A 15,885-nucleotide genomic window follows, 5' to 3' on the forward strand; every position below is an offset into this window, starting at 1 on the left:
GTCTGACATGCCTTAATGATGTCATGCATAATGACTCACTTGAGAATCATGTTCATAGTCTCATTGCGGTCTTTCCCTTGGAATGGTAACGTCCCTGTGAGCATTTCAAACTGCAAACACACCATAGGTCAGGTTTTTTCCTTTTACTTTAATGTATAAAATTCCTATGAATACATATGTCCCATGTCTTTCCTTCCTATTTAAATCAAGTTTGTGTGAGGTTGCGTACCATAAGTACTCCCAGAGACCACCAGTCTGCACTCTGCGTGTGTCCTCTCCTGTTGACCACCTCAGGGGCCATATACTCCACCGTACCACAGAAGGAATATGCCTTCTTATCAGCATCTACCGACTCTTTACTCAAACCAAAGTCTGTGTAACATAGTAAAGTTTTAGGCAAGAAGTTACAGATTTACTGCAAATGTTTGCATTTGGATTTTACTTATTTATACAAAACACAGACCATGCATATTAACGTTGCTGCATCTAAATAAAAACGTAACCAATGCAATACACGTACGACTTCTAACCAAGCTAACTTGCAGATCTTTTCCTGGTTAGGCTTTTAAGATGCAGTATAGCAACACAAATATAAATCAAACAGTTAGAAAACAGCAACAGCAACCACAACAAACAGGAAATAAATAGAAACAGTTAACTCATTTCAGTGATCACAGATTTGCTTTTGTTTAAGGCATAATTTTACCTTTGCATTAAAAACTGATCTTAAAATTTTTAATGTTTTGTTGATGCATCTAATCAATATCATTATTACGAAACTCATAATAAGCAGAAGTGAAACACGGCTACACTGATCCATCATCATCATTAAATGAGAGAAAGCAGGAGGACATTTCCGACTGTTAGTTTGATTTCTGACAGCAACATCGGGCGTCTCTGGCAGTGAAACTCCGTCGTGTGTGAGGAGCACACGAGTAAGATATTTGACAAACAACAAAACTAGTAGGACTCAATACTCAACAGTAGTGGCACATCTATCACTTTAAGCATGGTCATATTTAACAGGTTAACTACATTAGAGTCTTTCCTGATTCTTCATAGTCAAAAAAAGTAAGGTAGCTCATACCTGTTAACTTTATGTGTCCAGCTTCATCAAGTAAGATGCTGAAAGACAAGAAGAGATTTCACAGAGGTGAGCATCAAAGCATCTCATGTTTTGTGATTTCTGCATAAAGCACGACTAAAGCGAGTGAGTTCTGAGAGGTTTGTATAAAACGTTCAATCCGTACGCTGCAGACATTTTATGAAAAACGGAGCAAAAGCCGGAAAAACTAAACCAAAATTTCTTTTCATACAGCAGCTAAGTTAGAAAACAAAAATAACCCTTCAACTGATTTTCTTGAAAAACGAATGTTTCATCAAATCCGCCTTGTGATATGGAGAAATTTTCCTAGATTTATGGTATGTATTTAAGTTAAATTTTCATTTACAGAAATGAAATCATATTAGAGATGGAGCAATTTTGTATTTGTAAGGAACTGTGATCCAATACTGATAATTATGGTTTTTCTTTTTTTAAAGTGCATGACAGCAAAGGCAGGTGCTGTCTGGAGGCATCTCACCCTCTCTCACCAATAAGTTGTTTGTTTCGCAGTCGTTCATCAGTTTCTGACTTTTTTTTGCGACTCGTTTTGGCTGAGTGAGCCGACAATAAGAGAGCCTCAGACAGCTTCTTTCTCCATTCCAACTGCTATGTTAGCCTCCCAACAAGCGTCAAACGCTGCCTTGCATTTACAGTGACCTGGGATGTTGTCAGCTTTACTCTGCTCCACTCCGTGTGTGTGAGGGCCGCACACCGTGGGGAAACTAACGCAGACTCAAACTGAGCAGAGATCTTTATCTTTTTTTTTTAAGTCAGATTAAAAAAAAAACTTTAACTATTTGAATTTATGCATACATATATATTGATTAGTCACATTTTATTTTACGTGGCTGTGTAATCAATAGGTCTATTGTGTAATCTATTGTTTTTATAGCTATTGTTTTAATTCAGACTATATGTTAATTGTATTAGCTGCTAACAACACACACACACAATATAGTTTGCAGCAATATAGGTGAAAGATCAAAGTGGTTTTGTACTTGAAAATGTTTGTAATGAAACCAAAAGCAATCGGCTTTTGCAGTTCCCTTCTGTACTCCGTTCTGTGCCATTGCGCAGGGCTTTGCTACGACAGGCTGAAAGGGGAAGATGAGGTCTGTGATTCTTACTTCTCTGGCTTGAGATCTCTGTAAACTATGCCCAGGTTGTGCAGATGGTCGAGGGCCAGGGCCAGCTCTGCAAGGTAGAATTTCACATCTTCCTCTGTAAACATAACCTGATAAGAACTGGACAAATTTACTCTTTGAACTCTGAAGAGAAATTCAGCAGCAGCAAAGGAAACAAAAACAAACAAACAAACAAAAAAACAAAACCAAACTTGAATATTAAGCTTCAGTTACCAAAACAGAGAAAAAGAGTATTATCGTTATTGTCACAACAACATCAACATTTCAAATACGTTTCAGGATTCGGCAAGCTGTTGATCTGACGCTGCTGGCAGCTATCGCTTTGGTTCTGAGACATGCTTTCAACAATAGGTCTATCCAGAGAACAATCACACATTGTCTGAGTGCCCTGAAAGCATCTGAGAAAAGCTGAGCCGGGAATCTGACTGACAAGCAGCTGATGATGAAAAAGGGGGAATAAAGATTCAGAGAAAAAGCACTTGCCTTTTCATGAGGAATTCAAGTCGGAATTTGAATAAAAAACAAACAGAAGATATCAGAGACAAATGACTTGGCACATTTATGCGCCTTTAAAATAAATAAAATACTCTTGCATACTAAAATTGCACCTGCTCCATTAGTTGCCGTCATATTTACATTTCCTTAGGGTTTATAAATTAACATTTTGGCATCTGTAGCTCTGAGTTTCACAAACATGGGCACTAACAGGATTTTTATTTTTAAGAACATCTCAGATTTTTTTTTTTTTTTTTTTTTTTTAACCGAAGTACAAAATAAACAGAATAAAGACAAAAATAAGCTTGAAGGCACAACAACATGTAAGACAACAGAATGCCAGCTTACCTCTTTGGATAAGCGAGTGAATACATCCCCTCCCCTGAGAAAGTCCAGTATTAAATACAGTTTCCCTTCTGTCTGAAAGGCTGCGGAGACAGGAAACTGACAATTTATCCACAAGCCAACAGTATTGTGATTTAACAGAGATGTCGAGATGAAATGTCAAATCCTGTTAAATAACTAAAGCATTCAAAAATATTTTGTTAAATGAGGTTAAAGGCATTTCTGACTGAAACACGATGCGGATAAACAGCTTACGCCATGTTAAACCCACCCTGAATACATTCTGTATGATCATACAGTTACACGCACATGAGATGTTACAGCAACATCTGATTTCAATCAGTTCTGCAAACTGTTTTTTTCTGGAGCAGAAAGCAAAAAAACCCCTGAAATGAACACATGGTTCTGATACCATGTAGAGGCTCAAAACTTTACATCCGCGTATTAATTCAGCGCTGCTGCAAGTTCCAAATGCTGGTGAATGACTAGACTCACCAGCAAGTCCAAGGAGCTCAGAGCACGTCTGAGAAAGACGATGACAGATTTTGCACAAGTCGGGGACATCTCTTGAAGCCATTTCTAAAGACTTTTATAGTCTAAGATTATCAGTTTAAATGAAGTGCAGCCACTTTGTCAGAGTCTGAAAAGGACTCAAAAAGCTTTGATGCGTGCACTACAGCCCTGAACTCCTCCAGACATCACCCAACAGACGTGCACGGGGGAACACAAATGCAGTCAGACTGAACATTAGCCGGTCTTTAACCTGATAGCTCCCTACTATAAAGTCTGCGATGTCGAATTATGCAGATGTGTGAGCAGCGCAGCTATCTGTCAGGTGCGTTCACCTACTGAGTGGGCGTCATGTTTACCGCTTTCAGCGTGCTCCATCAAGGCAGCACCCTCGTATAAACAACACTGAGTAGTTCCAGTTGTGTTAAAAGCACCTGAAGTAGAACCTTTCATTCTTTGTGCTAAGGAGAAAGGGCAACTCTAGAAAATATCCTGACCGGTTTTTTTTCTGAAATTGTCCGACGTTTACGCGTTAAAAACGACAACAACATTCGGCTCGGCTGACACGAAGTTGGAGAAATTATCCAGAAATCACCAAAGCACAGGTCTGCATTGAAGTAGAAGCGGCTAGAAGGCAGAAGTGGGAATGAGCAGACACCCCATGAATACAATATTACTGCCATTTCTAACATTTTGCAATATGCAGAGTATTGCAACATATATTGTAATTTATCACCTTTTCCAACTGCAAATTATGTCCTCAAAGATTAACTTTAACAGTGCCTGTTTAATCCAATAAGACAAAGTTATCTCACGTCAAGTTTTTCTTTTGTAAAATGAGCCAAACACACCAGCACTGTCACTAAAACCTGCCATAAATGTTGCCATAAGATGGGAGTTAGCCTGCCATCAGTCTGCAATTGAAAGGGGTCAAGTTGGCTATTGCAAGCAATCTTTTTAACTGTGATCAATCATTGAAAGTCTGTTGCTTGCTACATAGAAAGAAATTCACATTTGGACGAAATGCATATTTAACTATTACCACTGCACTCAGCAAACTTCCTGTTCTTCAGGAATACCACCATTCTGCAGGGTTGCCGCTGATTGACCAGCCTGCGCAATCACGTTGCGATCAAAAGTGGTCGTGAATGTGCGACAGCCTCAAGCTTGAGGCAACCATTTAGTCACAATAAGTTTCAGTTGCAGTCGGTCAGAGAATATGAAAGAAAATCATCAGACTGACACTGATTTTTTGCAAAGAGGTTCTTTTCCCATTTTTACTGCTGTGGTGGATGGTGGTGCATGAGATGAGCCAGAACATTTTATACACTTCATAAAATGCACATATTTGGTGTTTCTCTATTGATACATTATCACCATACTCTGATACTATGACACACTGATCATTTCCCCCCACCCCTACTGGAACATCAGTGTCAGTCTACCACCAATCATGTTTCACATCACCACACACTGACAGGCTGCAGAACTTCAGCGCAACCTCAAGCTATTAGCTAGACTCTTGAAACTTAAAAACAACTAGATTTCCAACAGGACAGTGACGCCCTTAAAGAGAGGAAAGCTGGTTGGGGAACAGATAAATTGCCTAATATTAAGCTTCTCTAAAGCCTCAACACTACTGAAATCTGTTGACTCGGCTTTAAAGCCAGTTCCATGCCAGGACAACAAACTTTATTGAACTCTACCAATTCGGCCAAACACAAATGAATGATTACCAGAATTACGCCAAAAGCTTGTTTATGTAAAATTCTGGACCCCATTTTGTGTTTTAAAAAAAAAAAGATTTAAAATGCGTGCAGTACATTTCACTTATTTTTAAATTTTTATTTTTACTTGATGTAAAAGTTTCCGTCCCAGAAAAAGAAATAAATGAAATCCTGATGTTTCCATGACGTTTTAGTCCATGACGAGTGCATCTAAATGTTCAAAACTGTGTAATAGCCATGCTATGTGTATTAAAAATAAATAAATAAATAAATAGTGTTTGTCTTACCGTAGTGCAATTTCACTATGAAGGGATGATTGACTTCCACTAAAATGTCTCTTTCCATCTTAGTGCGAACTCTGTCCCTGACTGGAGACAAAGGAGACAGATGGAGCCATTCAGAAAGAAATCCAGCACTTTGGACAGACAATACTGGTGCTGTTTTATGCTGAGATGGCCAAAAACAACAGTGGCATTACCTTTCAAAGATGCCTTTTTTAGAACTTTCATTGCATATAACTGACCAGCATCTGGACCCAGGAGCTTCCTGACAAGAAACACCTGACAGAAGGCGAATGAGAGGATTTTAGACAGATACAAGTGCCGGCACAAACAAACCACTCGACTCATCTCCAGAGTTCCCTCACCTTGCCGAAAGAGCCCTGGCCGAGGACTTTTAGCAGTTCGAACTGAGACGGATCGGCTTTCTCGCAGCCCTCTTTTACATGGTGGGTGATAGGAATCTCCTTATATGTCCCATCATCCTACACAAACATTAGCAGAATGAGACAGAAACACGAGGCGGTGGGGTTAGGTCACCGCTTCATGCACACAGACATGAAGACTTAAAAGCGCAGCCTTACTTACACAGTGTGAGAAAGACTCTCCCTCCTCCATGGGCTCATCCATGATCTGATGCCCATTGACCTGCAGCCAAAGCAACAAATCTGATCAGAGTTGTTGTCAACAGCAGTAAGCACTTTCACAAAGCTTATTCATCCTTGTTTTTAGCTGAGCAGGACTATGACTGCAGCAGCAGCTGCACGCCCACATGTATGATGGAAGATTCAACAGATGAATTCGATGAGTCACACATGCAATAATACGGCACTGTCCCTTTTCCAACTGTAGTTCTCTGCGTGTTGTCAAACAGTATGGAGTCCATACTTTAATCCCGTCCAGCTGTCCAGCCCTTATCCTGTCCCTATAAAGCCCCCCCATTATTAGCATTCTATCTTAATCTCCAGTGAGAGCAAAAAACAAGCTCCAAGAGTCAGATATTTGCTGGAGCTACAGTCAGCATTCAAGACATAATAGGGCCTGTTTCTTTTAGAGCTTCTAGCTGATGATACTGGTAAATGCATACTTTAAATGACCGCAGACCACGTTTAAGAAGCGCCCCCCCCCCTCTTTGTTTACTGTAACAGCCACGCACGCTGAAATGACATTGTCAGAGGAGGAATGTCAGTTATCTCGGCATCTGCAAATCAAACGACTGACCACAAAAACATTATCCAGGTCTGAATATTTCAGTTACGGGCTGAAGCGCAGCCTGCATTATGTATTCAGTCCACTGTGTTTGTGTGTGTTGAATTCCATCAAGCCTCTGAAGAGGGGTATGAGTCATAGCACTACGCAAACCCACTCAGTGGGTGGAGCCACCAACATACACTCGTGTACATCCACACAACGGAGGCCAGCAAAACCACTTTCCAATATCTTGCTACTGCTGCTGCAGCAGAGCAACACTGGCAAGAAAAACATATTTAAAAGAAAAAAAAAATCTGACAAGATAGACACCGCAAAGGCCGAAACAACGCAGAATAAAGCTGAAAGCAAACGCCTCGGTGCATCTGTGAAGGGTAACATCCAAGCTTGGCCGAAGCCAGGGCAGAGCTTGTGTCATAATTCACACATAGATTTTTTTCACTCCCACCTTTGCTGTGGCTCATCACAGCTTGTAATGGGAGTGCAGCCTACACTCAGCGCAACCAGGCCAGCCTTTTGCAGCCATCTGATGTCTGACAATCCTACATACCGTAATATCATTTTGCATACACTTATACCGGCATACAAGGGTTTGGCCTGAGAAAAAAAAGAAGTGTTTTATGTGAGAACTGATACAGTGTTGATTAAACAGCCAGCATCACCACTGCTCTGGTTTAGGTAGCTCAGCTGATATTTACTTCTGTAATCTCACAGTCTTCAAAGCTGCAGCTTACAGTAAACAGCAAATTCAAGTGTTTGTCTGCAGTAAAACTTTTTAAAAGTGGCGATAATGGCTCAAGAGTTGGGTGTTCGTCTTGTAATCGGAAGGTTGCCGGTTCGAGCCCCAGTCTCGGTCGTTGTGTCCTTGGGCAAGACATTTCACCTACCGCCTACTGGTGTTGGCCAGAGGGGCCGATGGCGCGCCATGGCAGCCTCGCCTCTGTCAGTCTGCCCCAGGGCAGCTGTGGCTACAACTGTAGCTTGCCTCCACCAGTGTGTGAATGTGAGAGTGAATGAATAGTGGTATTGTAAAGCACTTTGAGGGGTCCCGAAAAAGCGCTATATAAAAATGCAATCCATTATTATTGTTATTAAAAGCATTGTAATATTTGGGCCATGAATCTGATTAAGTTATTATAAAAGGTATTATATGAAAGATTAACAAAAAGCTTTAAAAGTTTCCAAGAGAAACCTCAATAAAAATGGAAGGGTCAGTTCAAACAACCCCGGGATGTTTCAGTAACTTTCTGTTGACTTTACGAAAGTCACAGAAGTCTGCCAGACGGACTTTTTCAGTGTGTAAATGTGAAAGGACCGCAAAGAATCCCAGAAATCAGGTTTAGGATGTCAAGTTGGCTTTGCTGCAATTGGAAAACCTTATTACCGAGCCCGTGCAAAAGCAAATTGAATCCTTCCCACAGCTATCACAAGACTGTTTCTGGATGTCATTGCAAAAAGGTATCACTGGTTTGTACTAACAGTGATAAATAGTACAGCTCCATATTGCGCAATTTTCAGTCACAGCGTCGTCACTTTATTGCCGCTGTCAGTCCATTGTTAAACGCGTTGTGCACTTTTTTGGTCAAATTATAACTTATAAAGCTGCGCACAGACGTTTTTGTTATTAAGTTATTAACAGCATCACTAATTCACAAGTACTGCTGACAAGCCAACCTCCAGCAGTAAACACGACTGACCGATTTAGCGCAGCTAATGATAAACTTTAAACAAAAAAAACAAACAAAAAACTGCAGTGGCTGGATTCATGCGCTGCCTAACTACTACACACACAGACTAAAGTACTTTAGCAACCTTTTATTACTTAAGCAGTAGAGGTTGGATAACAACTTGGCTCCCAAGTTTTCAAGCCTGCAAGCTGTCAGCTATCAAGCTAGCTGCTACTAATGCTACAAGCGCTAAGCTAGCTAGGAGGTAAACTCCTCCTGAGAAGTGTAAATAACAAGAAAAAGATGCGCGACGGGCACCTGTCATTGGGTAAAAACACCAGTGTCGGTGCGGAATGATGAGCCGTTGCGAAAGACGGGACGGGTAAGTATTAAACTAATAAGAAAAAAAATCAGGGCAGTGCAATAAAAACAAACATCTAACCAGCTGTTAGCATTAGCTAGTGCGTTAGCATGCATCACGGTGCGCTGCAGGTCGTGATGCGAATTTAAGCTCTGCCGAGACGAGCGGGGCGAGATAACTTAACGGGACACCACGAAACCAGAAGCAACGCGGCGAGATTAACATGCAAAACACGCATTTGTCAACTCACCTCACTACTAACGCTGTTTACCTCCATCTTGTACCAGGATTCCTCTCCAAGTCTAAGGCATCGTAGTCCACCTAGACCCCCGCTCCACGTTGCATGTCTTCCCCCCCCAACCACCCTCTGTGGAAGTCCGGCTTTTTTCTGCCTCGATGCTCCGATGCAGGCTGTGGAACCGCGGGCCGCTCCGAGGAAAGGTTTGGAGGGTCGGCGCAGGGAACAGTCGATGTTGATGACTGGATCACACGCTCGCCGAAAGCACCGCTACCCTACCATAGATGCGAATATGGCGGCTACCGTGGTACCTGATCGTCAGTGAATGGGACTTTATTGACGTATTTATGACGCAATTCAGTTAAGGATTTCCCCCGTCCAAACCAAAGCAGCAGGTCTCGAGATAGAGAGGAGGGAGAGTGGACGTGGTGGCGCGGGGACCTGATGCTGTGTGTGACATGCACACATCCGGTTGATGGACTATTTGCTAGCGACCGAAATAGTTAGTCACCGTGACTGTGGCAGGCAGGGAGTTATTTTTTTTTTTTTGCTTTTTTCTTGCTGTTGACGCATGATGAAATTAAAGCGCAAACGATTTGTAAGTTAGCGATCTTAACAGTGCGAGCTGTACGTTTTAAAACCACTGTTTCATAAGCCTTTCCATCCCTGGTTTAAGTGCATATAAGAGGCTTAACGCTCTCAGCTTCTCTGCAGCTTTCTCCCACCCACAAATGCTCCGTGTTTGTGTAGTGAACGACTACATGCGTGGATTTGTCTATTTGATTTGGCACACGCATTTCTTCAGTCTAAACAATACAGCTTAATTATTTAAATATATATTCGTGTACATATTTGGCCATTAATACTTCCTTGTACAAGTCAAGATACAGTAGGTCAAAACTTACGTGCCAATCTGTTAATAAATACCAGTATTCGCAATAAGACTAACTGTATTTTAACAATCAAACCTGAGGAAGCACTTGGCGACAGTGGTAAGAAAAATCTCCATTTTAACAGGAAGAAATATCTGGCAGAACCAGGCTCAACCCAACTCTGAGCAGCCTGCAACTATTACAGCAGTGTAACTAAGGAAGGGTTTGAGGTCACCTGATTCAACCATCACTATAAGCTTAATCAAAAAAATAAAGTTTTAAGCCTAATCTTGAAATTAGAGAGGATGTCTGTGTCCCGATTCCAAACTGGGAGTTACGTCCACAGAAAATGGGTCTGAAAGCTGAAGCTCCCATTCTACTTTTAAATACCCTAGAAACCAGTAGTAAGCCAAAAGCCTGAGAGCAAAGTGCTCTACTGGGGTGAGATAAGATGAAGATAGATGGGGCCTGATTATTCAAGCCTGTATGCTTGGAGTCCCTGTCAGTACTTTCACTGCAGCATTCTGGATGCACTGAAGTTGATTAACTGAACTCATACTGATGGCGCTCCAGTAGCAGTGTGTGTGTATGCAGCTGCGATCATTGCAGTTACAAGTTTGTTAATGTTTTTAAGAAGTTGTATTTTTACAGCTTAAATTCCTACATAATTTCCTACTCATACTCAGTAATACATGAGAAAAACAAAACACAGACAAAGTTAAGTTAGAGGTCATTTATTGTTCTCTCAAGGCGAATGATATGCAGTAAAAAAGCCCAACAGTCATAAGTGAAGCGTCAATCCACAGGCACTGGGCGTGGAGTGTGACTTTTCCAAGAGTGTTTTTGTAATTGTTAGACACTACAGTCTCTATAGTTTGAAATAAGCCTCTTTTTGGAGTGAGGAAACATCTCTATAAGTGTGTCTGTGTCACTCTGGTTCTGCTTCCTGCATTTGCTCCTCTGATGCAGAGGGCTCGGCAACATCAGTATCATCTTTGATCATGGTGACCAGCGGGACTTCGTTTGCCTGGGCCAGCTGAGGGTCTCTGAAGCTCGCGCAGGCTGCCTGGGGGTTACTGTGGTTGGAGGATTCATCTGCTGACTCAGCAGGAGACTGGGCTCCTCTGTCCACGGTCATGTCCCATTCCTGGTCTGAAGGCTGAGGTAGACTGGCCATAAGTTCCTAAACATGCACGGCACAACTCAGCTTAGACACTGATAATAAGCTTTTCTCATTTAACATATAAAGAAGACTGTGAACATACCTGCTGCCTCTCCAGGTCATTGTTCCTCACAGCACTGAGCAGGCTTTTTGTGAAGCTTGCAAGATCCTGGTACTTTTGTTTTTGGTTCTCTAGCTCATTCTCCAAGAACTGGACTTCCTCATGCTGAAACAGAAGGATCCAAACAAGGCAAAGAATCCATTCAGAATTTAAAATAATGCTAATTCAGGTTACAGCACATTTACCATCGTGCATTTTATCTTTGCCGCTTTTACAGCACCGTGAGCAATGCTTTGTGAATGTGTCACAGTCTGTGTGGGTGTTTTCACCTTGAATTCCAGCAGGTTCTGCATTTGCTCAAGGTCCGAAGCCACTAATTCATCCTCATCGGCTTCCTCGTCCTCATCGATCACTTCGATCTTCTGTTAAAAAACACAGACATCAAATCACTTTAAACTCTGGAAACGAGCAAAGAAAAATGATTTCCAACAGTTTCGGTGATAATTATACCCTTATACACATTACATGAAGCCTCTCCTCAATTAAGTAAACAATACATCACCATCATCCTCGTCAATAAATAATCCAGAGAATGAGAATGAAAAGGCTTTTACAATTATTTAAAACTAATTCATTTAAAACCTAATAACCCAACAGTCATCTTAATCAGTGCTCTAGAACTATTATTTAGAAAAATGAGCTGAGGCAGAGAAAAATAAATACAATTATTGGCTACATGGTGACCCTTTAATCACAACAAGCTAAGATAAAAAAAAATGTGCCTGCGATTGGTCAAGAAATGTATTCGTAAGCATTGTATTTGTCACTAGGTTGCTTTTGATTTTATACACTGCTACATTTCTCCTGGGTACTAATTAAAATCCTCTAAAGCTTAATGTATGAACATAATATTAGCTCTACTATAATGTTGAAAAGTCCCCTTTGAAAAAAGGCTGACTAAGCACATTGCACATTGTGATGTAAGTTTGCGAGTCACCGGGTGGCAACCTTGAAGACTCAGAAAAATGTAGCCACTGCTATGTGCAGTTCCTTTAATGGAGACCTGAGGCTGTTTCTAAAAGTGAGTTGACATCCACAGACTTGCATGTTAAGATCTCCAACATTTTTAAAGCTTGTACTGAAACACATTATAAGGAGTTAGCGGTTTAGTCTTTCTGGTAAACAGACTGCACTCCAAGCATCCCCTTTAATACTGCAGTGAATTATAGTTGCTGTCAACCAAACTAGCTTCAGGTTTAGCAGACAACTCTCAGCCTAATTGCTAAACTCATATCATTACATGTTAATATGAATTCTACAAATCACAAAAGCTAATGAGGCTCTAATATAAAGAAGAACTCATAAAGTACCACATTATTGGCCATTGGAGCAGCATTGGACAGATCGTTTCCATCCTCTCCATCCCTGTGTTGTGAATCGATGGTGCCATCTAGGTTTGAGATAGATACTGCATAAATGCCGGGATGCACGGTTTGTACACAGGATGTGTTAATGTGCGGACGGCATCAGCGGCCTCACCCTCAGACAGGCACACAGAGCCGCCATCGTTCATGTCATCTCCGATTTCAGGGGTTCTGAGGCGCTCCTCGTTAGGGCTGAGGGACACTGGCGATTGGTTTCCTGGCGATGAGGTTGTGAATACAGCAGGCCCACCTTTGGGTGGAGGGATTTCAATACCCATCAGACGGTACTTCCTCCGTCTGTTACTGATCCATGTCTGTAAATCATGTGAGAACAAATGGGAGACCGGGATAAGTATCAGCAGGTGTCCGGTATATTTCCATACCCGGATTTTCTATGAGTGCGCTTATTAAACAAATGGACTGCCTCTTTGATCTGTAACAAGATTCTCTAACACTGATTCATCCAATCACCAAAGTCAGAAGGCAAGGTCAGATGGTGAACTGCACCAGTTGCAGCAAGGAAATTATTTTGCAGTGATCTGAAGATAGTCCTAATTTACTGTAACCGTCTCTGAAGGCAAAAGTTTTATTCCTTGCAATAAATATCCTTGTAAGTGAGATGGCACAGGGTCATGTGTGTGTGTCAGGACTTAGAGACTATATTTAGTCTACCAGCATTCCTGCTGTGGCCCTGATATATAACAGCGTGACTTTTACACAACATTGTGCAAGTAAGTTAGAAAACCTGACCCAGAAAAGTTGTTCTTTTCTCCTTTCTAACAGCCCTCAAGAGCTCAGACAAGTTAAATAGTCCTGTTTCCACTAAATGTCATAAATAAGTGAACAACTGAAGACCCAAAGCTTTACCATTTGTTTTGTAGCGTATGCAATGCCATGTCTCTTTTTTGATTCTTCCAAACCTAGAATACATTTCTATTTCTTTCTTGTTGAGTTGGCTACCTTGACTATTTCAGTGTCTACATTGAGTTGGTTTGCTGCAGCGCTGATCTTCTCCCTGCACACTGAGCCCAGGCTGGTCATGCCTCGGTCCCAGTAGCGCTTTAGCTGGATAAGATCCCCATCACTGAACTGGGTCCGATCCTGCAGCTGAAAACACAAACACCTGTCTGACTACATGTCTCGCATCTATAATTGTATTACTTATTTCCAGCATGCTACATGCGTGCATAAATGTGGTGCTTTAGAGCGCTTACTGTTCTCTTTCTGGAGTTGCTAATAACCCAGGGGGCAGCAGATACACCAACTGCAGTCTGCACACAAAGACACGCAGGTTAAATCTGTCTAACTCACTTAAAGGGACGAATGTACCAGCAATAAAACCGCTCCTACTTGTGAGCTGGATTCCCCTGTAAGTGAGGTCTGTGCTGTGAGGGAGTAGCTGCCCTGAAGCAATGCGGGTCTGGAGCTCGTCATCGGAGGTGTGTGGTTTCCTCGCACGACAGACACTTCGGCCCCGATTGGGCTGGCTGACGTCTGCTCCCTGTGGATGTGTGTTTGAGCGGCCATATTTGCCAACTCTTCTTCCCTTTGCCACTCATCTTCTTCATCTCCAGTTTCCATGGCAATGGAGAAGTTATGACTGGTGTCCAGAGGTGCTGACCTGTGGGTTTCCTGGCTTTTACGAGCTGATTTTGGTCCGGGTCTGAGGCGGTCCCTGTCGCCCTTTTCTGACAAGGTGAAAACCTGCTGAATACGAGGTGTCTGATCAGAGGAGGGGCCGGCATTGTGAACTGGCAAGGAGACCCGAGTTTTCTGCGGCGCAGGCGGCTGAGGTTGTGGGTTGGAGTGAGGTCTGGGCTGAAGCTGAGTCTGGGATTGTGAGGAAGAGGACCAAGGGCGAATTTGCGCTGTACCGTATTGTCTAGTCCAGCTGTGAGGTACTACCCCTGCTCCTGCGCTTACCCCCCCCTCCCCAAGGGATAAAGCGCCTTTTCTGACTGCAGTGTAGACTAAAGGCCCTGAGGCAGAAGTGAGGGATGGGAGATTCTGAGAAAGTGACACTAACTTGGAGTGGACGGGTGAGGAGGAGGAGGAACTGTTCCTGATCTGCAGCACCTGGTTCATCAGAGATGAGGATGTGTGCGCAGAGAGGTCAGAGTCTGACTGAGGCGGTGGGGCCGCGGCTCTCGGTCGGGACTGAGGGCCAGGGTTCAGAGAGTAGATCCCTGTTAGTATTACATCATTGTTGTTGTTGCTTCCACTGCTTAGGGGTGAGGAAGATGAGGGCGGGGAAGGTGTCGACGACACAGAAGGGAAGGACGAGGATGGAGGGAGAAGGTGCACGCGGTTCTGGATGCTACGCGCTGCAGCCATGTCAGCAGGAAGCAGCGCTCCTACTGCTAGGCTGTGATTGGACAAAGCACCTCCGGCCAATGTGTGATTGGAGAGCATTCCCCCAGCTAGTCCATGACTAGATAAGGAATGAGACACCCCTCCATTCTGGGGAACCTTGGAGGCGAGCTTACGCCTTTTGTTGCCAACCCATGTCTGCAGGGAGAGAGCAATCAGCTCAGTAACATCACTTAAAAAAGCATTCTGCAAAACATTAGGGGAACTAATTCTGCTAAGTGAGGGCAATAACTCATGACTCTACACTAGATGAAGAGCTCGCATAGTATAGATCTGACTCACTGCCTTGATTACCTGCTGCGGCATTACATGAACATTCCTTAATAAAAACGAAACCAAGCATAAATCATAGCAAAGGGTTCCCTACTGCTCGTTCACACGCACAAGCACATTTTATGGGCCTACCCGAACAACACTGAAGTCCAATTTGGCCTCCTGAGCACACTGCAGTATTAGCTGGAAGCAAGACTTGCTCTGATTGGTCATCCCATTCTCATAGTAACGTTCCAGGATCCTCTGCTGCTCAGCCGTAAATACTGACCGCAGGTTCATCTTAGGGGAAAAGGAAAGATAATTACTACTACTAAGTCCCAGCTCGCGGAAATTTTAATTATTTAATTATGGAATTTTCTTTCTTTGGCTAAAACCAACAGAAACTCTTGATGTACTCACCGTCTGCAGGCCACGCCTTTGTGGCCACGCATCCATTCTACTGCTGGAGGGGAACGGGGCAGCCATGCAGATCAAAGCGAAACCTCCGTATTTCTACATTTGCACTATTTTGTTTGTGCCCATTTTGTCTCAGTGTACCCGACGTGCCGCTGGGTAGTGTGGCTGAGGAGAAAGCAAAGCAGACAACACCTTCTTGCAAAGTGTAAACAAAGAGTATAAATAGTAAAAGAAAAGGAAAAAAAAA

General features: G+C 42.6%; 2 protein-coding genes across 2 annotated transcripts in view; both read right to left on the bottom strand.

The window, feature by feature from the left end:
- rps6kal (ribosomal protein S6 kinase a, like) overlaps window positions 1-9,940 on the bottom strand; it is a 19,901-nt gene extending 9,961 nt beyond the window's left edge. The window contains exons 1-11 of the mRNA XM_013909058.1: window positions 9,929-9,940; window positions 9,093-9,350; window positions 6,194-6,253; window positions 5,974-6,090; window positions 5,806-5,887; window positions 5,615-5,695; window positions 3,094-3,173; window positions 2,233-2,339; window positions 1,088-1,125; window positions 230-372; window positions 40-110 (exon numbers count right to left, since the gene is read on the bottom strand). Coding sequence (XP_013764512.1) covers window positions 40-110; window positions 230-372; window positions 1,088-1,125; window positions 2,233-2,339; window positions 3,094-3,173; window positions 5,615-5,695; window positions 5,806-5,887; window positions 5,974-6,090; window positions 6,194-6,253; window positions 9,093-9,350; window positions 9,929-9,940 — 1,049 coding nt within the window. The remainder of the gene's footprint in view (window positions 1-39; window positions 111-229; window positions 373-1,087; window positions 1,126-2,232; window positions 2,340-3,093; window positions 3,174-5,614; window positions 5,696-5,805; window positions 5,888-5,973; window positions 6,091-6,193; window positions 6,254-9,092; window positions 9,351-9,928) is intronic.
- Window positions 9,941-10,655: 715 nt separating this feature from the next.
- hdx (highly divergent homeobox) overlaps window positions 10,656-15,885 on the bottom strand; it is a 7,775-nt gene continuing 2,545 nt past the window's right edge. The window contains exons 2-11 of the mRNA XM_005719533.2: window positions 15,642-15,803; window positions 15,375-15,521; window positions 13,950-15,107; window positions 13,814-13,870; window positions 13,560-13,706; window positions 12,715-12,913; window positions 12,546-12,625; window positions 11,505-11,597; window positions 11,218-11,340; window positions 10,656-11,135 (exon numbers count right to left, since the gene is read on the bottom strand). Of these exons, the coding sequence (XP_005719590.1) occupies window positions 10,881-11,135; window positions 11,218-11,340; window positions 11,505-11,597; window positions 12,546-12,625; window positions 12,715-12,913; window positions 13,560-13,706; window positions 13,814-13,870; window positions 13,950-15,107; window positions 15,375-15,521; window positions 15,642-15,707 (2,325 nt within the window). The 5' untranslated portion in view covers window positions 15,708-15,803 and the 3' untranslated portion in view covers window positions 10,656-10,880. The remainder of the gene's footprint in view (window positions 11,136-11,217; window positions 11,341-11,504; window positions 11,598-12,545; window positions 12,626-12,714; window positions 12,914-13,559; window positions 13,707-13,813; window positions 13,871-13,949; window positions 15,108-15,374; window positions 15,522-15,641; window positions 15,804-15,885) is intronic.

This window comes from Pundamilia nyererei, unplaced genomic scaffold (assembly GCF_000239375.1).
Source record: "Pundamilia nyererei isolate P.nyererei 1_Seehausen unplaced genomic scaffold, PunNye1.0 scaffold00001, whole genome shotgun sequence".
Taxonomy (NCBI): Eukaryota; Metazoa; Chordata; class Actinopteri; order Cichliformes; family Cichlidae; genus Pundamilia; species Pundamilia nyererei.